The sequence below is a fragment of the Dipteris shenzhenensis genome, chromosome 9 (genome assembly GCF_047967505.1).
Source record: "Dipteris shenzhenensis isolate YYH24624 ecotype China chromosome 9, Dip_SZ_1.0, whole genome shotgun sequence".
Taxonomy (NCBI): Eukaryota; Viridiplantae; Streptophyta; class Polypodiopsida; order Gleicheniales; family Dipteridaceae; genus Dipteris; species Dipteris shenzhenensis.
This window is the reverse complement of record NC_141604.1, coordinates 57579523-57603462: the sequence shown is the minus strand read 5'-3', so window position 1 is coordinate 57603462 and position 23940 is coordinate 57579523. Positions and strand designations below refer to the sequence as shown.

Sequence of the window (23940 nt, the reverse complement as noted above, 5' to 3'; positions counted from 1 at the left end):
ATCGCAGGGGATTGCATGAGCTTTTTCTTGCATAACCCATATAACCTTAGGTTAATAGCCTTAGTTAATGCAATGGATTTTAGATACGTCTTTTGCAAATTTCTATGAATCAAGTGATCCAATGCAAAATTGCAATACGCAATGGATTAGATCTTAAAATTACAAATGCGATACAAAAAATTTGATGGAAATCGGGTGGTGGAGCGCAAAGATTATGAATGTTAAGATATATTAGACTCAATAATAGTTAGGACTACCAAAGATAACTTTGATGAATCAAATAGCAAAGCAAGACAAGCTATGATTTCTTCCTAGAAATCATAGTTAATATAAATTAAGGTATGCACATAAGCTAAAACAAATAGGAAGAGAGAAGTATAAGCTAAACAAGGTGAATGATATTTAATCATTCATAAGGCCTACCCAAGATTTAAAAAGCAAAAAAAAAGGAATCCACTCAAAATCGTGTGGATAAAGACTCCAGGAGATAAAGGGGGGCGAGAGAGAGAGAGAGAGAGAGAGAGAGAGAGAGAGAGAGAGAGAGAGAGAGAGGGAGGGGGGGGTGTTGGGGGGGGAGGGAGAAAAGGTGGAGATGGTGTGTAGGAAGACTTGAGGAGATAAAGAAGGGGAGAGAGAGAGAGAGAGAGAGAGAGAGAGAGAGAGAGAGAGAAAGAGAGAAAGCCAACCACTTTAAAGTCTACATTCAAGTAGAGAAGCCACATATCAACATATTGTCCAATAGGAAAAATGCACTTCCAAAAATACTAAAAATTCCTAATTTTTGCTTTGCCCAAATTGCATTGTTGCTAAGGCTACCCCCTGGGCAGGCAAAAAACAATGGCCCTGTGAGTCAAATTCATTCTAGGAAGATGTATTCATCATCGGCAATATGGCTACATGAATCCATTCTCAACCGCGGCTATTGCTAGTGAGTCAGTGACCACAAATTTCTGCTACTGAATCTCGACTTGGAAAAAGCATATGACAAGGTGAGTTGTGAATTTATGCTCAAAACAATGTCGTGAGGGGTTCTGTGTATGACAACAACCCTTCTTTCCAATGCTTTGGGCACAGTTTATATCAATGGCTACAATTATGGAAAGTTTTCCTTACATTGCTTTGTTTGCCAGGGATGCCCAATGGCACCCATACTCTTTTCCATAGTTACAGAACCCTTATTATGCCAGATTGATCTTCATGTGTAGCGTGGTTCACTTCGAGGACTCCCTCTCGAGTCTCCCTGATCATTGTCAATTTACATCTCAATTTTTTGTAGACAATAATACGAACGTGTTGGTGGGCGACAAGGATAGCCTGGATTGTTTGCTTAGCATTTATGTAGAATTCACTGAAGCATCAGACTCACAGGTAAACACTAAGAAAACCGCAATGTTATGGCTTGATCCGTCCTCACAACCAGATCTACTATCCTGTTATGGATATCGCATCATTTCTCATGGTGAAGTCTTCAGAGACTTGGGTTATGATCCTCTAGGGTGCAGAGTTATGCTCAGGCAAAGAGCAGATAGGTCCTAAATAAAATCCAATGCATCTTTCTAAGTGGAAGGTTAAAACTATGTGATACTTGGGTTGTGATCCTCTAGGGTGTGGAGTTATGCTCAGGCAAAGAGCAGATTGGTCCTAAATAAAATCCAATGCATTTTTCAAAATGGAAGGTTAAAACTCTATCTTTGCTAGGGAGGGTTACTGTTCTCAAGAATGTCATCCTACCGACAATAGTTTATGTCTCTATTCCCATTTTCTAAAGCAGCGTTTGTGGCCATTTTAAAAATGGGGAGGGAGTTCTTATGGCTTGATCGCTAGCACTCCATCCCGTGGCAGTATGTAACGTTGCCCAAGAGTGCTAGGGGGCTAGGTATCAAATCTTTAAAGGTCAAACGCGATTGATTATGCACAAAACGGATACTTAGGTTGCATTCCCAACAACTTTGGGCAATTATGAGTAGACATTGGATACATCAGGCACGTGTAGAAGGGATTGATCGCGGCATAGCATCCTGGCAAGAACTTCTGCTAGACGTCTCTGGAGTGATTAGGGACTCTTATGCTGCTTGGACTCCCTCTGGTCATCAATTTCGGTTGAAGTAGCGTTGAGCACAGAATACCTCTTGTACTTGCTGTTCATGGCTTTCCTGAGTGGAGGATGGCAATGGCGGTGAAATGGGCAATAGCATCACGTTGCCATTACAGTTGGCCTTCTGCTCCCTTTGGGGTTGGACTCTTTTCGGGGGGTCGAAGGTGGATGGGGCTTCCGGTCCACCCTCCCATAGAACTTCTTTATCGTGTGCCAGCGAGGGTGAAACTGAAGGAGCAAGACTTGGCCCACACAACGGGACTACCGTAGATCTACCACCGTTTGTGAATGAAGCAGTCTGGGCGTGCCAGTCGATTTGACAGTTCACGGCGTAACACCAGGTCCTTCCCAAAATGATATGTTCATCACTTGCTTCTGTGGGGAGAACATAAAAGTATATTTCTACTACCTGGCGAACAACAACTGTTAGATTTAAATTCACAAGACCCAAGGTGCAGTTGATAGCCCTTACTAAAGCGACGGTGAGGTTTAGGGGTACCTATAGCTTTTCCCATACCTCGCAGGAGATGAAGTTGTGGCTCACTCCCAGATCCACGAGTGCTTTGATGCGCATGCATGGGCCCTACAATTGAACATGCAACCTAGCTGGTTCTAATATTAGCTCATCTACTAGTCCCAGTTGTTCAAGCATTTCCTTAAGTAGTGTCATTTGCTTACACTGTCTGAGCTTAGCATTACGTGCTCTAGCTTCTTTGATGGCCTGACGTTTCATCCTAGCTACCTCCGCCTTGAGTTCTTTTTCTCTATGGATGGCTTGAAGGGTAGACAGTGTGAGTGGTCCATAGAATCTTTTTAATTTGCTCCCATTAAGGTAGCCATCCATTTCTATTCCATCAAGGGTGGCTATTCGGCATGCCCCTTGTGGAGTAATCTCAACCACGCGGTAGGGACCCATACCTCGGTACTTGAGCTTGCGCTTGGTATTGCGGATGCTGTAGAGGAGTGCCAAATCTCCCTCTACCAGGTCTTTGTTCTTGACATTACGATCAAAAGACTTTTTGCGGTGGGCCTTCTCCACCCAGAGAGAGTAGGCTGCATGCAACCTTGTCTCTTCTAATCTTTCAAGGTCAACTAACCGTTCTGCCAATGCATTCTCTATAAGCCTTTCCTTGATAAGACGGAGGCTAGGCACTACATACTCCTTCGACATCACTGCCTCCATCCCGAAGGCTAGGCTAAAGGGGGTACAGTGCGTGGCCACCTTGTAGGATGTTTTGTAGGCCTATAATGCTGCTATGAGCTTATGCTCTCAATCAGTACGACTAGCCTCTACTGTACAAGTTATGATCTTATAGCAAGTTTTATTGGAGCCCTCAACCAAGCCATTTGCCCTAGGATAGTATGGTGTTGACTTCCTATGTATGATCATAAATTCACTAGTCAGGATTGCTATTGTTTCGTTGAGGAAATGAGTTCCTCGGTCACTGACTAACTCTAAGGGACATCCGAACCGCGTGATAACTTGTTCATATAAGAATTTGGTGGTGGATCTAACATTTGCCTTCACGATGGCTCTCCCTTCTACCCACTTGGTGAAGTATCTTTGGCCAAGTTAATGTATCTGGCCCCGGTTCCTTTAGCTACTGGACTTATGGGTCCAATAAAATCGATGCCCCATTTCTCAAATGGTTGATCAGTTAAGATTTTGATTAAGGGCATCATGTCCACCTAGTGTGGGATTTGGACATGCTGGCAAGGGTCGTACCACTTAATGGATTCGGTTGTGTCTCCTAAGAGAGTCGGCCACCAAAGGCTAGCTTGGAGCACCTTCCGTGTTGTAACATCAGTGGGCAAAATGCCCTCCTGCAATTCCCGAGTGGGCTTCCTTGAGCACCTCAATGTATTCGTGCTCGCACACACATCTTCGCAGGATGCCATCCTTGCCCATGCAGTATAGTTGGCCTGCAATTAGTTGATATGGCATTACATCCTTAATGAGTTGGTGGGCTCTATCTTTCTTAAGAGCTTGGCCATGGGGGAGGCCATTGGCCAGGTAGTGACCGATCTCAGTGGCTCATTCAAGTATAATGTCGATGAAGAAGAGGGAAGCATCAGGGAGGTCATTTTCGACTCCCGTCGGGGGTGGGACATGGGTTTTCCCCTTATGTACAGTGAATGTGAAGTCAAAATCAAGAGGATTAGCATCCACCTGGTGATGCGTCCCGTCATGTATGGCTTGTTAACCAAGTATAACAATGCTTGGTGGTCCACGAAGAAGACGAACTTGCTAGCTAACAAGTAGTGCCTGAACTTCTTGACTGCATAAACCATGGCCAGACCTTCCCTCTTGGTTGTTGTGTAGTTAACCTCGACCTCATTTAGTTGGTGGCTCGCAAAGTATACCAGTTAGTCCAAGTTATGATCCCCTGGTTGAGCTAGCACACACCTGATAGCAAAGTTGGAAGCATCGATATGGACGTGGAATATTAGATCCCCGTTGGGTGCTCTCACCACTGGTGCGGTGGCTAGGGCTAGTTTGAGGGTTTCAAAGGATTTATGGCATTCCTTAGTCCACTCAAAGGATACTAGTAGTTTGTATAATGGGTGGGCTATGTTCACGTAGAACAAGATGAACCTTTTGTAGTAGCCCGTGTGGCCAGTAAATCGTTGGACTCCCTTGGAGTTAGTGGGGGGTGGTAATTCCAAGATGAGTTTGATTTTGTTATGGTCCGAGAGATTCCATTTCGGGACACTATGTGGCCGAGAAGGTGATGTTTGACCCAGAATTGGCAATTGAGAGGGTTCAAGGATATGCGGGATAAGTGGCACTTGTTTAGGACAAGTCTGAGGTATTTCAGGTAATCATCCCACGTCGAGTTCACGCATATGTCATCCAAGTTGACTTCCACAAAGTCTCTCAGGTACTCTTTGAATACCGTGATCATCATCCGTTGGAAGGTGGCAAGCGCATTGGTCAACCCAAATATCATTGCTCTAGCCACATATAGACACCCCACTTGGTTGCGAAGGCTGTTTAATGCTAATCCTACTGGGCGATAGACACTTGTTTGTAACCAAAAAATCTGTCTAGGAAGCTATAGGCTTCCTTTCCGGCTACCCTTTCTAGGACATGTTTCGTGAATGGAAAGGGGTAGTGGTCATGCCTAGTGGCAGCGTTAACCTTTTTCAAATCCACGCATACTCTAAATTTTCCATTTTTCTTTAGAACTATCATGATGGGTGACACCCAGTCCATATGCTCAATCTCATAGATGAATCCTGCATCTATGAGTTTTTGGATTTCCTCCCTCACTATGAGTGCGTACTTGGGATTCATAGGGTAGGAGCGTTGACATACAAGCCTGGCATTGTCTAGCATGGGGATCGTGTGCCGCACACCCCTTTCATATCGGTGTATTTCTAGGCCATGCAATCCTTGTATTCTCGTAGGAGAGCTATCAAAGTGTTCTCCTCGTTGGGGGTGAGATCATCGCAACGACGAATACAGGTTGGGGGTCTTGCCCTTCTAGAGCTAGGTTTACCTCCTTGATCAGGACTGGCCCGCCGTATCCTTGGGAGAACCCGTCTTCCAAATATCTCTTGGCTTGTTGGTATAAGATCTTGTGATCCTCTATCGTGTAGGCGTTGTAGTGGGCTGGTACCTATCATAGGTCTTCCTTTTCCTCAACCTCCCTCCTCCTCTATTTTTGCAGGAGAACAGGTCCTTTTGGCCTTAGCCGAGCTTTTGGATAAAGGGAGTTTCGGACCTGAAATGGGCTCTTTCATTGCACTTATAGAGCCAATGGTGGACGTTATCCTACTCACCTTGGCTCCCCAATTGGAAGAGAAATCATGGTGAGCGGTCATGGCACCTACGTATGATAGCCAATGGAGATCTGATTTGACCCTTACTGCTCCTTTGTGCACCTCTCAGGGTTGGAGCATGTTAAACATTCTAAGGGGGACCACCGAGGTCAAACCTTCGAGCTCGAGGGTAGTGATCTGGAACCCTATTCTCTCTGGGACATCAATGTTGGCTAACATGTGCATCCAGTTCTGAGAGAATTTTGGCTCGGGAAGAGGTGCATACTAGAAATCATGAGACTTCTTTTCATCCTCTTCCCTATCACATAGGGTTGGAATAGCTTCAGGGATGTGGTTCGGGCAGTTGTGTTAGATTCCGCAGCCAAAAGGTGTCCTAACAATGGGTGGGCCTTGTAGGTGTGCAAGTCCACTCGCATGATTTGTTCCTCGTGCCGCAAATAGATGTTATCAGTACAACAGTCATGTACAAGCCCGGTCATTCGTAAGAAGGGTCTTCCTAGGATAGCCTCATATCTCGGCTTTGCTAGGTGAAGTCCATGACTACGAACCTGATGGGGTACGTGAATCTGAATACTTTAATATTAATGCCAATAAGGATTCCCAAGGGTTCTGCAGTTCCACCGTTGACCAACTTTAGTACCAGATGGGTTTGCTCGAGTGCAAGTTTTCCCCACTTTACCCAGCATTCCTTGGTACATACACTCACTCCCGCCCCCCCATCCAGGATGGCATCAACCTTTTGGTGTTGATAGATTATGGGGATAGCGGCATTTGTGTCATCACCCTCGATTATTGGCCTAGCTTATTGATGGGAACCTTGGGTAAGTCATGCCCCTTCTTCGGTGACGATTGGTTGGAATTAGGGCTAGCAGGGCTTGGGAGCAGGAATGGTTTGTTCATCCAGTTGGATAGGTCATGCCAAAGGATCGAATTCCCTCTTAACAGGAAGGCGATCAGCATTTTTACCTTAGTCAATAGGAAGGTAGCCAACCCAGCACTATCGCAAGGTTCTTGTGAAGACTCTCCTTCCATGGATAACAGGTCCTTGAATCTGTAAAGGTCTCCTTCTTCCTGTAAGTTTTGCAATATTGGGTCCTCCTGGAACATCTATTGCATCAGTCCAGAGCCTCCGATCGATCCAATCTGAAACGTTCCTCTTCTTCCACCTTTTTCGGCACCTTGAGCGCTTTTTCCCCTCGATGGCCCGTTAGGTGGGCTAGATGGATAGTATCTGACCCTCTACTCACCTTGAATCTAAACTCAAACTTTTCCTGGCAGTCTCGTACCAAGTTCTGAGCCTCTATTACGTATGTCTTCTCTAGGACCGGGTCAGGATAGGTTTCCTTATAGGAGGGAGGGGGTGCTAGGCCTTGGGCCTGCACTGGCTTGTTTACCTTTGAGCTCAGAGGGACCTCGCGGTCACCCTAGGTGGAAGCTCGTTCAGAGGCAGAGGAGGTGGCGAGGGTGGCTATCTCCTCATCGGAACCGTCCTAGATGAGCACCTAATAGACCCACCACCTACCCTTCTGACCTTCTTGGATCGGGTTCGTGGATGTTGAGGGATCTCAAGGCCTTGCGATATGGGCCCTTTATCGTTCCTTGCCAATCTCCTCATTTCCTTACCTATTGCTTTGGCTTGCATCCTTGTGATGAGTTTTAAGGGTACTGCGGCCACCTCGCCTTGCTCGATACTAAGCAAGTTAAGGATGGTTCTCTTAGGCGGGGTGATTGGTGTTATCGGTCTTCTCAAGGGACAGTCCTTGAATAGATGCTCAATTCCACACCCCGCACATAAGGGTGTGGGGTTGGTCGTGGGCGGAACTGCAGGGGTAAGATCCCTATAGGGGTAGTCCTTCAAGAAATGCAACCTATGATACTTGAAGCATGACACCAAAGGGTTCGAAGTACCTCTCTAGGGGCATTCACTTACCCTATGGGGGCCTTGGCAAGTATAGCATTGGATTGGGGCCTGAGGGCAATATAGTTTAGATCTCTAGCCCTTGAGTTCATAGGAGCGGTCTAGAACACGGGGACTTGTTGATCCTCTTGCAGGAGGTAGTGAGTTAGGGTGCCACTTCCTTCCTCATAGGGGTAGTAGTCGAGGGGTCCGTGATCTGGATCCATCTCCTCCAAGTCATTGGGCACTTCCTCTACCAATACTTGATTGACCGGAGCTATATGAGGTAGTGGAGGTTGAGGGTCCAGTATGGGTGGCAGTAATGGAGCCGGCTGATGCACTGGCTTGAACTAGCCAAAGGGCCACCTTGTGTATTTAGAGGATTAGACGGAGCCGTTAGGGCTAATGGGGGTCTCATTTGATACATGGGTTGGGGGAGGGACCTAGGAAATTGGCATTGGGAGGTATCGTGGTTGCCCCATCTATGACAATGTGTGTAGTAGAGTGCTAGCCTTGCCCTCAGGCATGGACACTCATTGGAGGGATGGTTGCCGTTGCATACCCCACACCAGACATTGTCTCTCTGTGGAAACAAGTGGGGGTTGCTTGGCGCCTCCTTGGAGATTCCTGACCTCCATGTTGGCCTAGCTGATTTAGCAAATTGGAGGCCAGCTCACTCATATCCAAGCCCTTGGGCTCATTGGTCTCCTTCCTGATGTTTCCACACTGGAAGAGCTGACTGATGGTGCTATTTCTGATGGAATCGAGGCTTTATCTACATTAGCCTTGTCCATCATATTGTCACTTATACGGATAGCCACCTTGCTGCATAGATCGAAGAAGGTACAATTCATCACCATTAGGTGGTCTTGCAGCTTCGGGTCTGCCAATCCAATGAGAAAGCGGGGCAACAATCATTCGCCGCTCATCTGCTCATACAGTTCGCAATGGGCATTGAGGTGCTTGATTCTGGCTATGTAATCCCGAAGGGATTCCTTGTCATTCTCCTTTACCTCATACAATTGGTTAATTGGGCACCATTTATGTCCATTGGGGGCGAACCCCACAATGAAGGACTTTCTCAGCGTCTCCCAGTTGACTTTCTCTTCCGGGGTGAGAGCCCTATACCATTGGCCTGCTTTGCCATCCAAGCTAAGACCAAACACATTGGCCATTTCTAGATCCCTAAGAGCTCCAAAGGCTTCACAAATTTTCTCAAATCGCTCCACGTGGGAGACCAGATCTCCTTCCCCAAGGAATTTGGTCATTAACTTGGAGATGGCTATGGGTCAGCTCCTTGAGGGATTCATAATCCTTACGGGAAACACTGGGGCGGGTGGAGGTGGTGCGGCCCCCCTTCTTAGGGCATTCACCAAGATGGGGATTTCCTAATCTGTTAACACTATTTGGGCAACTAGTGGGGGCAGTGCTAATGTGGGCCTAACGGGATGCAAGGGGCCTTCAGCCTAGCCCTGGTGGTGGTATCCATGTAGTTGCTAGTACCGGCATTGGAACGGATGTACCAAGGCCTGCATTCATTGGGGCAACAGGTATGGATGGAAATGGCCATACTCTAAGAGGAGACAGGTCATGGGGTATGGGCATGGTAGTTCCATGCAATGGGCGATAGGGTGGAACCTGTGGAGCCCCATAGTTGACGAAAGTTGGTGGCACATGGGTTGTTGGGGGTTCATAAGATGTCCCTCCTTGGAAGCCTCTCGAATCCCCTCAGCTAGGGTCTTCAAGAGCCCTCAGAAGTCCCTCATCCATGGATCTTCATCATCTATGCATTCCCATTGAGTGTGCCTTGCAAAGCCTGGAGGTTCCTGGGTCCACTAGTCTGCATTTCAAGAGCTGGATGTTGCTGACCTTCCCTTCCTACAGACATACCGGCAAAGGGATTATCCATGTCTGCCGACTCTGTTCGGCCTAAACGTCCAAACATGTTAGTGAACATACCTCTTAACCTGAATGCTACAAAAGGTGCGGAGGAGTTGGGAGAGGCCACACTAGTTTATGGGGCTTCAAAAGCCCTTGGACCCGAGGGGCCTCGCATTACCTCATCCAAGCTCTCCATCTCATCGGAGCTAGATAGATCCTCTTATCGGGGTATTATTACCGAGTGGGAGCTAGGAATCCAGCTTCCGGATTGGGCTGATCCCCAGCTAGGGCAAAAGGTGGGCTGAGCATAGCTCGAAGCACTATCTTCTGGCACAGGATCCTTGGACAAAATTCTCCCGACCCACAAGTGCATGTATGAGAACTCTAACTAGGCACACTCAGGCCGAACTGTAGTTCTGGAATTTTTTTCTGGACTACCCCAATGGCATCCCCACAGTCATAGGGATAGCTCTATTGCGACGGTCGTAGGGATAGCTCTATGGCGACGATCATAGGTATAGGTTATTGCACCAATTGGCAGGATACCAATAAAGCAGCGGGTAGCGGGGTAGGACGTAATGCGCCCGTCGGTGGGATAGAGAGTGCCACATGTTTGGCGGGATGGATGCAGGTGGTATCCCCACGGACGTAGTGATGAGTTTAAGACAATAGTCGGAGGGATAATGGGGTTGGTGGGATAATGACTAACGCGCCTTTCGACAGAATAATTATAGCAATAGGCATGGGGTTAGCAAGATAGTAGCGGTTTGAGGTATGAGCTTACCGCGTCGGTCGGTGGGATATATGGATCGGCAAGATACGAATATGGCCATAGATGTGGGGATGACTGACGGCACCGATCGACGGGATAATGTTATAGCGATAATCACAGGGATAGACGCTATGGCCACAGGTCAACGGTTGTCAGGTCAGCGAGATAATTAACTCTAACACACATTTAATTAGGGCAACGGGTTAGACTGTGGTCAGAAGTTAGGTCGACGGGATACGGCTATGGCATCGGGTCAACGAAGTTTGACCGATGAGATACGGCTATGGCTACGATCAGCGGGATAGCACTATTGCGCTAACTCGAGGTGGGGATAGAGAAACACTACGTTGCCGACTAGTTTTTTGTGATTTTTGAAGGATTTTGAGTTTTTATTCAGGTTTTTTTGTGCTAGGGGGGTGCTACACTACCTAGTCTACCTACTCAATGAAAAAAACTTGAAAGCGAAAAACAACTTTTGCATGCTAAAATGCAAGATTTCTTGAGGGATGAGTTTTACCACACAAAACAACTGGTTGCAACGTCTACTAAGGGAGCAACAAAGCACCCTTTTCATGCACAAGTTCTTATAGGCAGTATAATTTTGCCGAAAACAACGTACGACTTTGCCAAAGGGAGGTTGGACCCCAAAATATAAGTATCCCTTACACGAAAAATCGGGTGAAATTTTCTGCAGTAATCTTCATCTCACATACCGAAGCATAAATCACATATAGAGAAATCAAGTTCCAAGTTGAGTAGCACCTAGCTCTGAGAGCTTCTACGGAAACAGTCGATCCAGACTTTATCGACCTCATACGAACAGAACTCGTATTTGCAGGAGGCTAGTCCCGTTGACACTTCCAAAAGGAAGGTTCCGATGGCAAGGTCCCTCTTCTCGATGAGGCTAGCGGGGAGGGACAAGCCATACTCTTCGAGTAGGCGATCGAGTTTCCATTCGGGCATGGCGAGGTAATCGGGCTTGGTGTAGCGGGGGTAGTGAGTTGGAAGACAGAGGGGACCTGGGGGTGGAGGAAGAGGGTGGAGTAGGGCGGGCCGCGAGGGAGGGAATTAGAAGACGAGGAGGATTCGAGGTGGTGGCAATTATTATCAACGGGGTCGATGATCAGACGATGATTGTTGCTGTAGCTGGAATGGGAAGAAGAGAGGAGGAGGAGGTGGTGGAAAGATTGTTCGGGGAGGAGATGCGTTCGAGGAGGTGGGAGAAGTCTTGAGAAGATGAGTTCGTGGATGACGGAAGTCGACGGAAGTTGTGTCCTAATCGACGAAAGTCGATGGGACGTTAAGCCTTGCACGAATGACACTTATAAATGGGTGCTTGTTCCATGTGGCGCAAAATTAGTCCAAATCTATGAAAAAAAAACAAAAGAGCAAAAAGCGAAATCTAACAAATCAAATCAACGGCTTATATATGGCTCAAGGAGGGGAAAGAAAACCCAAACAAGGCTGCATGGAGTCATATAAGCTACATTATAGGAGATAAGGGGATTCAAAAATTTGGGCGATCACAAATGAATTGGTGTTTCGGTATGTTCAAATCTGAAGGTCATTACACTCAGATCTTTAGGTGTCTCGAAAGCGCTGTAGTATTTCGCGTGCCTTTTCATGCTTTCTCTTTTTCGGGAAAAAAAAGAACAGAAAACGAAAAGGAACGTGGTGGACACGGCGGAAGACCTTGGGGGACACGGCGGAAGACCTTGGGGGGCACGCAACACAGGCTACGTTATTATAAGTAAGTGTGCAAATTCTTTCTCTGCCCACTCCTCCGTCTGAGTAGGAGGAGGAGAGGAGATATGCAGCTCCTCTTGAGCCAGTTTTGGTCCCTCATGGGCGCCCTCGCCCTTCTCCAGAGTCTCGTCCCTCCCCAGTTGCGCAAGCTTCTTGAGTCTCGAGTCGACTTCTGCTTCAACTGGTTATTTGGCAGCTTCCGTCGCCACGCCTGCGTGGAAGTGCAAGATGATATCCATGGTAGTTTCAAGGATAATTTCTTCTACGGGGAAGTGGAGCTCTATCTAAGCTCTCTGCACAAGATGCGCGAGACAGACAAGCTCAGAGTTCATCGCTCTACGGATAGAAGCCCCCTCATGTATACTCTTCCACCGGACGAAAGCATAGATGACACTTTCAAGGACGCACACTTCCGGTGCACCCTTCATGCGACTCAGAAGCCCGACTCCCAGCAGCAGGTATTTTGGAACAATGGAAGGAGTCAGTCCAACAAGGAAAGCAGAAGCTTCTCTCTCAAGTTGTTGAAGGCTGACCGAGCACGCATTCTGTCTGAGTCCTTTGATCACATTTCGAAAACTGCCAAGGAAATTAAGCGTCTCAACAAGCAGAGAACGTTGTTCACGAATAACGGAGCGGATTGGGAAAACGTGACCTAAACATCCTTCCACCTTCGCCACGATTGCATTGCTACCAGATCTAAAGGAACGGATCAAATCCGATTTGAAAGCTTTCTCCGAGGGTGGGGAGTTCTATCATAGCGTTGGGCGTGCTTGGAAACGGGGATATCTACTCTACGGTCCTCCGGGTATACAGGCAAGTCTAGCTTGATCGCTGCCATGGCAAACTTTTTACGGTACGATATCTATGACCTCGAGCTTGCGGGCGTCTCTGATAACTCGAATCTCAAGTCACTCCTCATCGAAACTACGAGAAAATCAATTATCGTGATAGAAGATATCGATTGTTCCCTAGATTTGTCGGACAGATCAGCTGCAAAAGAGGCCGACAAAAGGCCTAAAACCGAATCGAGCGTTGTAGAGAAGCCACCGAGTCAAGTGACGCTATCTGGGCTGTTGAATTTCACCGACGGCTTATGGTCGTGCTGTGGCGAGGAGAGGATTTTCGTCTTCACGACAAACCACAAAGAGAGGCTCGACCCAGCACTGTTGAGGTCAGGGAGGATGGATTTCCACATTCTACTGTCCTACTGCACATTTCCAGCGTTTAAGGTAGTGGCATGGAATTATTTGGGGGTGGAGGAGCACGAACTGTATCCGAGCTTGGAGGAGGCGATGAAGGACAGCAACGCGACGCCTGCACAAGTGGTGGAGCTGTTGATAAGCGAAAAGCAGAGGCCAGACGCAGCGTTGAACAAGCTCAAGCTTGCCTTGCAACGCGCCAAACGCCAATCTCCTCCTCCTCAGCATATCACAGCAGCCCACTCTTTCTTATTAAGCTGCGGCGCCAACTCCGCCGATGTGTTGGCACAATCCCTCTTGGATGTCCCAGAAGGCAAGTATGTCATGAGGAGAACAATCTCAAAATAAAAAAAGTGTCTCGTCTAATTTTCTCAAATTTTCATTATTTAGGAGTTAGATAAACTATTGCGCCATTCCAAATTTAAGTAAATATAAAATGGCATTCCAATTTTAAGTAATCATGTACACAAAGTCAAATTAAAGTGAGATCCTTGTGGCATGAAACACAAAGATCATCACTATTCACTCCTCTTCTTTGCTTGAGTCATCATTAGAGTATGCTATTTCAATTCCTTCAAACTAGCTTCCTGCAAGTAGCCTTTCCGTTTCATCGAGCACGTAACTACCAGCTTGAAATTGGGCTTGAATCGTAGGATTTTATTTAATTTTTAAAGGAAAAAAGAGGAGACATGAGACACGACACAAGGTACGTTAGGACATGATCCTCCTTGCAAATGTCAGGGATGGTGATTTATTATTGACTAAAAAATTCAAAGTATTTTTTTGTTAAAAAAAACCTTGAAAATGAGCTCTGTTATAGTGGAATGTTTACTTACCTTTACAAGTTCTTATGAGTTCCTTATACACCTTCCTATTACTATTACCTAAAAGTTCTTATAGGCTCCATAAAGAGCATTTAGTGGCCCCTACAAGCTGTAATGAATTTTAAGTACAATGGAATAATGGGTGACAAAAGGCATACAAAGTCATAATAGATTCTAGTCCTATTAAGTGTATTCCATATGCAGTTTTTCAAAATTCTTACAAGTATCCATGGATCCTCATTTAGCTTAGGAAGGAATTGCTAGATGTTTACATATTCATCTTTATGTGTTCACATATGTCATCCAAATATGTTTACCTATATGTTATAGCATTCCAACAGTTAAATAAGCATATGTGTCATCCAAATATGTTTACCTATATGTTATAGCATTCCAATAGTTAATAAGCATGTTTGCACACAAATTTTATTGGAACATATTAGTACAAAGATATAATATCAAGATTTAAGCCTACCCCTATTATACAATGCAAAATCTCATGTGAAGAAAAGAGCTAATGACACATGAGATGGTAATATTTATTGTAGGCAGCCTAGGGAGAAGTTTCCCATTTCTGAACCCTATGAAGCCATATGTCCTAATCATAGCCGTTGATTTAACTAAAATCCAATAGTTGAAAACAAAATTTTATTTTTTTTCCCAAGCTTTCCAAAGAAAGCTTTGATGAAGCTTCATCCATATTATTAACGTTATGGGATGCTCACAATATATCCTAAAGCGTCGAAACTTCATAACGAGGAGCGTTTCTTGAAATTTCATCATCTGATAGCAAAGCGAAACTTCAGGACTTGTAGGCTTATACACTTTCACCCCAATCAAATCATCATGCATGTGTTCTGGATTGCCTGCTAGTCCTCCCAAATCAATGCAAGAGTAGAGGATCAGATTGAAGCCTCTGTGATGGATAAAATCATAGAGAGCAGCATATCTCTCCACAGCAGTAGGTGAATGGCTATCGAGATCTCAGAGTTTCTAGAGTGGCGACAGAAAAGACCCACCATCAGTACCTCCTCCTCTCTCATCCTCTCCATCATCAACTACATCCACAGATTCAAAGAGCTAGCACATGAAACAAGCAGCTTGCATCAAAATCTTGTGCCTTGGAAACACCATGGCCGAGTTTGTCTGAGCAGGTAAGGCTAGCGTAGCGGGTAGCTGAGGCATGGCGGGGAGTTGGAGGAAGGGCCTTCTCACCCTCCGTGAAACAAAGGAATGCCTCTCTAAATGCAGCATGCATGTGGAAATAATTCACCTCTTTATACAACAGCAACTTACCATAATATTAGCAGTAGTAGGGAACAAGTTTCTTTACATGAAGAAGAGGACCCTGCTCTTGTAGTCATTGAGGACATAGAGGTAAGCATTGAAACTGCCCAAAATTGTATGAGGATTAAATTCACCCTCAACCTACACACTGCGGCACTTATTACACTCCATACATGCAATGTAGTATATCCACCACAGTTTGATGTTGACTTCATCAAGCAGCTCCATGAGGCTTTGTACCATAACACCCAAGATTGGAGTGATGCAAAGAAGCCCTGCATGGACATGAACTTATGATGGAGATGTGTTATCCTACCTAAGTCCTCACAAAGTCCCCCAAGCTACCAAGCAACTAGTGTAGGACACACAAATCATAAGGTGTGCCACATTTTCGATTCAAAGGAGACCTTATCAGAGGTGAAATTTGTCACAAGGTTGCTAATGCTTGCCGGAGCTTTCTTCATGATGTTCGAGACTATTCGGGCCTTTCCACGATGCTAGTGGAATTCAATACAACCAACGAACCTACTTGTGTTTCGATCCTTTCACATATACATTGACGTTGACATAGCAAAACCTGTAGGAGATGAAAACAAGTTTGTATGCTTTCTAACTCTATAGGTTTCTTGGAAGGGTCTTGCCCTTAGCACTAACTCATGCACAGTTCACAGACACAAAATACAAGGTAGTGCAAAGGTAGGCAACAAAGTAGAGAGGACAAGCTGCAGTGGAGAAGGAGATCCTTCACAGCGTAACGGGTTCCGTGGCTCCAGGAGAGGTGCTGGCGATGATGGGTCCCTCGGGTAGTAGCAAGACCACTCTGCTAAATGTATTGGGTGATAAAAAATCAAACCCTCAGAATGTATTGGATCTAACTACTAATTTATATCTAAAGCATTGATAAAAGCAAGCTTTTGTAAGTCCTCTACCAAATTTGAATTTTAGCGCCCTCATGTGCTTTGATCGTTCTCTATTTATGGGCATAGGTTAATATGAGCGTCGTCAGAAAGATTTGGGCTTTATGCAAAAATACGATTATGACTATTAACATCTAGGTGATATGCTAGTATCTTATCCATTCGCGAGACTTATTCTCGACGCAAATACCCTCGGCACCCAGGGAAGGGCTCGTTCCTTTGGATTATAACTCTTGGGTAGGGAAGCGCGCCACTTCTCGGACCACACTATTTGTGGTTATAATAATCATATATTATATATTATCATATAAATATTTTCATTTGCTCGTCCATTCAAAATTGCTTGTTTTCAATTTGAATTCTTACAACATTCCTCTCTTTTCATGCATGTTCTCGATGCGAGGGAGCAAGGAAATTCGAGATGGCGACAATGTCAAAAGATATCGACACTTTTGTTCTTATGATTGTAGTCCATGTGACAATATTGTATAGACTACAATGAGGATCAGTTATGAGCTCTTGTAGGCATCGTCTTATTCATGTATTTCTGGGGCTTCAACTCCAAAAACGCATAAAGAATATGGCCAATAATCCATCGAAAAAACATCTATATTATCATTGAAAAGAAAGCATCAATATTACTGTCATAATATAATTCAATATTACACTCGATATTACGATTAAGAGAAACTTTAATATCGACAGCCACATGAACGCTTCTCAGAGTTTTTCGAAACCTATTTTTGATGGTAATATCGACTCTGGTAACCATTTTTCGATGGTAATATCAATGTTGGTAAAAATCTCAAGAGTGTTTCGATGCTAAAATTTGTGGTCCACATATTTTTAGGGAACTGCCCTTTTATAAAGGGTTTGTATTACACTGTAGTGGCCATTGTATTGTATTGTTTACATTTGTTGAGTACAAAATTGTCCTATTACATCAAACTATAACACCGTTTGAGATCAAATTTTGACACTATATACAAGTCTACAAGGTCTCCAAATGCCCGTCATCAACAGGAAGATAAGTACAATCTGGTGCTACATGTCACTGCTCCCATCCTCGTCCTCTCCACTATCGTCACACCCACTAGCACCCTCTCCACAAGCTGCAGCATCCTCTTGCCGAGCTTCATTCAAGTAGTCATCTCCGCCCTCTTGTTCAACCATCAACAAATTGCATGGTTGGTATAGATATCTTTGAGAGCATTTTTTAAAAAATGGATGTACTAAGGGCTTACATTGAGAAAGGGTACAAATTCTCCTCTTTGCGAGTGGGGCCATTAGAGCTTTTGTATTGTCATTGTATGCATACATGTACTCCTCTTCCAGACATTACCGGCCTATTTTCATATACTAACATTACAACAATACACGTTACTTTTAGCGATTGACATCCTACCAAAATTACATACTAAAATAGTGAAAGAAGAGGTACTTACCCAAAAAAAACTCAAAGTGGTCCCTACCGTCGAAGCCCAAGTGGGATTGGCCCACTTTACTCTTCCACGCTGCCGCCCCCTTCTTTTGTTGATCATATTTTTGAGGATCCTTTAATTCTTTTTCACAATTTTTCAATCTTCCAGGTGGACCCAAGCAGGCTTCGATTCCCTAGCCTTTGCCTTCCTGCGGATTTTTACTTTTCGTGACTTCAGCACTTGGGCCATAATTTACAACATCCAACGATTATCAAAATCAAACTCCTCAAATGGCAAAGGGAACTCTACCCTTAATGTATCAAGGATATAATCATTCTTTTAATGTGGCTGCTTGCGCAAATCCATCACCACTCTCTTGAATTCAAAGGAGACAAGCCCGTGCATTCGGTTAATAACCCGGGTACCTCTGGAACCCATGGTGATTTAAAACTCCCTATTAACCTCATAGGGGAGGGTGGTGGAAGTTTGGGAGTCAGCTTGACTCCCACCCCCAACGGCACTACATGTACCAAAGCCAGAGCATCTACGTCGACGATGGCTCTCTCTCCCTAGATCTACCTGTGGTGGTTCCTTGAGAGATCTTTACGAAGGCCGATGGATCCGACACTCGCTGTCTCTCCTCTTCCCGCGCTCGCGCAATGCAAAGAGAATAAATCCCAATGTAATCTTCCCAAGCATTTTAATATTAAAAAACGACAAAGACAACTAACACTTCTTATTGTTTCACTGGCCTAGACAACTTCCTATGTGACAATACAAGCATTTGATGATGGTATGCCTATCAAATGTGCACCATCTCTCTCTTTTTTCTAGAGATCCTCTTATTCCCATCTCTTTGGCATGCTTGTTCATCTCCTCCTAAACCATATTTGCTCATTTCTTCTTGACAATCTCAACTTATCTTCTTCTTGTTTGTCTTCGCAACACAAAGACTATCTTTTTCTTCCTTCCGAGCTCATTGGTGATCCCCTCATTAGTCGCACATTGCCTTGTGCAACAATTAATCATATGTTCTTATTAGATTAGTGGTTTCCATATTTCTCAACTCTACCCCATGGTGAGGCCACTCCACAACCACAAACAAAGCATTGTTTCGTCATGGATGGTGGTCAATTAATTGGTGAGCACCCTCATGTGCTCCTCCTTTATCTCTAGACATGTATTTTGTATGTGTTTCCATAATGGAGCTTGCAAATTTTACAAAGACCAGCATTTCCATGGGCCCATATGCTGAAATCACACTTGCCCAATTTGCCTCACAATGGAACACAAAGCTCCTTTATAGGAGTTAGTTTTCTAAGATTTCTAAGTACTCTTAATATCTCATGTTTCATACATGTCATTTTCCCCATTGACTCCTGTAGAATTTTCTAAATATCAACCTTCCCTAACCTTAGCCAAATTCTAGAAAGAGTGCCTAAAGCCACATATATGTAAGGTACACGGCTCCTAGATGGACACAGTTCAAGGCAATTTCATCTTTAAACTCATCTAGTTTCCCTATCCTCTTGACCAAGGGAGAAGCAATTTGGTACTCAAGACCCAAACTCAAATGCTCAAACTCAAAACTCAAACTGAAAACTAAGCCTCAAAATCCAAAACCCGATGCCGTGGTGGCTCTTCCATGGACTACAAATATGTCCCTAATTTGCATCTATTGGATTGTATCTCGCTATGGCGGAGGACATTATCTTCTCAACATGTGTATCCAATGGGATGTCATCGCTTTGAGCGATCTCTTTTGAAGATTTTTTTTTAAAAAAAAACTCAAAACCCAAAATCCGATGTTGTGGTGTCTCTTCGATGGACTACAAATATGTGCCTAATTTGCATCTATCAGATTGTATCTCACTATGGCAAAGGACATGATTTTCTCAAACTATGTATCTGATGGGCTGTCAAACCTAAATCGTGTGTGATCTAGTTACTCTGTCGTGCGTAGTCTTTGTGACAATGTCACTTCGTCTCTCCCTACTAATCCGAACTCCCCCAATGTCTTCCATCTCTCCTACTATGTTTCGAAGATGACTCAAATACATAGAAATCTGAGACATGTTGATGTGCTCAGTCTACCTCAACCTCCTACGACGTGGTCACCTCTTATTGTTATCTAATCTGTCTTACTAGTGTCTCTTTGTACTATTGCATCTCAACTAGATAGGGCCCAATGCAAACATGGTCATGAAAGTAGATCAAGCATAAGAGCTGAACAAAGTCAAGCCCCTTCTAAAAGAGGCGATGGTACCATCCCCAAACCACATAGTAGGCTAAGAAAGCACATGAGAAGCGTTGCTCTGTCTCAACCTGCCCCAACATGCATAGCCTATAGATCCATTGCTCTATGGGTGTGCTTGTAGCTCTCCCAACCTCAACCCTTAATTGATGGAGCAAGACACAATTGACCAATGACAATCCTCAATGCATGCGAGACTCCTCTATTCCCTAAGTAATCCGATTTGACAATGAGTCCATCCTTTGATACTCTCGAGAAGCGATCAAGATAAGATTGGATCTTGGTGAGAAACTCTTGGTCCCCGCTCCCCCACCCACCCACCCACCAAAATGAGAGACGTAAGGAGTTGGAGAAGATCTAACCGTATGAGACACACACACAGAGAGTTGGTTTTGTGGACCCATAGAAATCTGTGCATTGCTTTGGATAAATTTAATGAGCACAATTATCCTATTTAGCAAATTAAGAATGAGATGTAGCACTGAATAGGTCTTAAAAAACACGATTGGGAAACAAAAAAATCGAGCTCGATTTTCTCATTTTGTATATAGTCAAATCATGACAATTGATTTAAGACTTCTTAGTCCTAGATGTGGGTACGCTTATTGATGGCAAGGCAAATGCTAAAGCCATGTTAGTTTGCAACTTTTGCCAAAAATTGATTCAATCTTCGCTCAAAAGCCCTAGAGATGTCTATTAAAAAGTTAAAAAGCACCACTTTCTACAACACTTCTAGAGCATGAATGACCTTACAAAAGCATTGGAGGGTTTAGACATGAGCTTCCTTGCATCAAGAAGTACTAGCCTTATGATAGCACTCAGCAGTCGATACTTCCTCATCACCACTTGCTTGCATTTAAGTAATATTCTAAGGTTCAAGGTTGTTAAAATTATAGTAAAGATGGCAAACTAAAAAGTCAAGTTTTACAAATAGCTAGCAAATTATGAATCTAAGGTAAAAGCTTCCACTTTCAAGTATTGAGCAACAAGCAATGGAGTTTCAACAAATGTAGACATGGAATCACATCTTCAAACACTTACCAACCTCATAACAAGCACTATCAACCTATAGAAGAATGGAGTAAAGCTGAGCTTGTTAGCAATTGTGAAGCTTTCATGTCAATTGCTGAAATTTCTAGTAAGACTACCCAACTTCTCAACCTCCAATGTCTACCTCAACACCCCGTCTCAAATTGAGAAGAAAGACTCTACTTTAAAAACAAAGGCTCACAACCAACATACCCAAGCTATGGAGATTACACAGAAGGATTATTGCTCCTACCACTTTGCAGCTCACCATGCATAATATTTTGGATACTTTGGCTCACACTGGACTATGTACTGGCCTGATTCTCCTCTTTTGAAACAATAAATGTAAACTAAGATGCACCCTTTGAACCTTTGTTTATATATTTGCATTCCTTCTAGCTTTAATTATTTTGACTTCCACCCTGTGCAAGGAAGCTCATGTCTAAATCCTCCAATGCAATCAAAATTGCCATGCAAAAGAACTCTCCACGTCACCTTATACAAAAAAAATTGTAAGTTGAAGTTACCACCCAAGGATTATCTCACAATTGTGATGAATATCTATACTCCTGTAAGCGAGCCTAGAAAAACTTTTGTTTCAGTTGACAATGTACCTTTACTGTCCATTTAAAGGCTTAGTGTTGTGCTTTGTTGCAAATATTTGACAGCATAACAACCAAGCTTTTGATATATATCAAACCTTGCAGCTGTGTCCTGGTCAAGATGAAAGGATAGGATCAGCCTGGTCATACACATGGGATATACCTTGACTCGCATAGTAGCACCCTTCGATTTTAAGGCTGACCATTCTGTACAATACATAACTCTGTACTACTACTGCATTCAAGTACAATTGGCTCAAGGAAAGCGGAGAATGTAGACGCAGAGAGCAGAGATAAACAACCTGGGCAACTGGCTCAGACATATGAGTGTTAAGGGAACCACATATGTCACAAGTAACAGTTTGCGCCTTTACATTGATGTTATAGGAATCTTTACCGCACCGCACTGCCATTATAGAGGACAGGCTGCATGGGCATTGTACGTTTGATCCTGCCTAATCTGCAGCAATTCTCCATACAGCAGGCACAAATGTGAGCAACTGGATTCACATCAAATACAGATCTATAGATTGGATAACAATGAACCGCTTCAAGCATACTTTCAAAAATATAATCTCTCTAACAATGATTTCATTTTCAAGATATAAAATCGCACAACAACGAAGGTATGACTCGCGCCCAAAAGAATCACATCCCCTGAATGAGCAAGAGTAAGCCGGAATGATGAATATTATCTTGATAATAAAATACAATGCTCGTAAGTCCAATTATAAGACACCGTGCTGGAAGGATCAAAACCGTGATCAGAGCCATCCTTTAATATGTAGATGTACACATGCAGTCTTCTGTAAAAGAATAAAGCTGTGAATTTCCAAATGCCCCAGTTTTCCCAAGATATGTTTTGACTGCTCAGGCCTTGTATTTTGGAAACACAGCCTTTGAACTGTAGATTCCTTCATCTGAAAATCCACATCGTGGGCTGTCACATATGAAGAACACAGTAAAGTAAACATTATATGGGACTTAGTATACACAACCTAGGTTTTAGACTGCAAGATCAATGACTCCAACAGCAGACCATGTCTTATCCTGGTAGTATTAAGCCAAAGCTGAGGCATAATGCTTTCCAAAAAGTCAAGCTCGTGCTATATATAAAGAGTTTTCATGATTAATGGGAAAGACAGATTACTAGTGTAAACACCAGAGGTGATGTTGCCATTGAGACAACTTTCAGCCTATGTATAAAAAGATGTATGAGCCTGATTCAGAGACCCTTTATATAAGAGGCTTAAGTGCAGCATGCACCTATATGACAACCATGATAATGATATCGTAAGTATAGCAATGAATTTCCAGAAAAGTCAAATTCTCATTACATGACAGGCACTGACATGATCAGAGAGGACAAGGCTACAGTTTCACTTACACAATACTCAAGAGAGGCACAGCTGACATAGTTTACACGACCTTAGCAGCTGACTGCGCCATTCCTCACATTATAGCAGCACCTTCATTTGCTAGTCTGAACGTTGCTTTTGGCGCATCATACAGCCACCTGCAAGAACAAAACAAGGAAAAGTTATCTTATGCAGAAATCCCAATCTATAAACATCCACAGACATTTGGTGTAAAGCTCATTGTAGTTGCCTTTCTTTCAACCACAAAGCTAGCATCAGAGAATGGCTTTGCATATTGTTGGCATGTCAAACATATAGGCTAGGGAAGAGGAGAAGAATCCATTGAGCTGCCAATATGTCCCTTTGAATACAGGCAGAAAACAAAAGTTATACTTGGCTTAGACAACTTGGCTTAGACAGGATATTCCTCAAAAGTTTCACTCAGCAACATATTCTTATTGCTGCACCCAACCTATTGTTATATTGTTTTAGGATGTCCATCACCAGTTACATGAGGCACTTGTATAATTTCAAAATGTCCGTTCAAGCAAGTCCATACCTTGCCTTGGTATTTGCCTGGATATCTGTCAAGCCAGCTTCAGCGGAATGCATATGACAGCAAAGCGCCATGAATCTAGCCATATACAAACTTACCTTGCCTTTAATCAAAGACTTAAGACTTGTCATTTTATACATAAGGAACACTGCAGATGACATTCACTCACAAAAACAAATGATAAAGTCTACATTAGGTCAAAAGTTAGATTCCACAGATATCACAGTACCACAATCTTGCCTTTTATCAAATTTTTGTCATTTTAGAACAGAACGAACATGAAACTCCTCCACAAAAAATGCTCATAGGCTTTAAC

General features: G+C 43.9%; 1 protein-coding gene and 1 pseudogene across 4 annotated transcripts in view; one reads left to right on the top strand and one right to left on the bottom strand.

Annotated features, from left to right (window-relative positions):
• Positions 1–12179: 12179 nt before the first annotated feature.
• Positions 12180–13724, top strand: LOC147898883 (AAA-ATPase At4g25835 pseudogene; annotated as a pseudogene).
• Positions 13725–22337: 8613 nt separating this feature from the next.
• Positions 22338–23940, bottom strand: part of LOC147898882 (uncharacterized) — a 103559-nt gene continuing 101956 nt past the window's right edge. Inside the window, exons 6-7 of one of the 4 annotated variants that reach the window (XR_015541521.1) lie at positions 23098–23226; positions 22338–22976 (exon numbers count right to left, since the gene is read on the bottom strand). Coding sequence is in view for 1 of the 4 variants with exons in the window: in XM_087379086.1 (XP_087235212.1) it covers positions 23163–23226 (64 nt within the window). In the remaining 3 variants the exon portion in view is untranslated. Of the gene's footprint in view, positions 23227–23940 lie in introns of all 4 variants that reach the window. The other 3 variants (XR_015541522.1, XR_015541523.1, XM_087379086.1) reach the window with 3 other exon arrangements.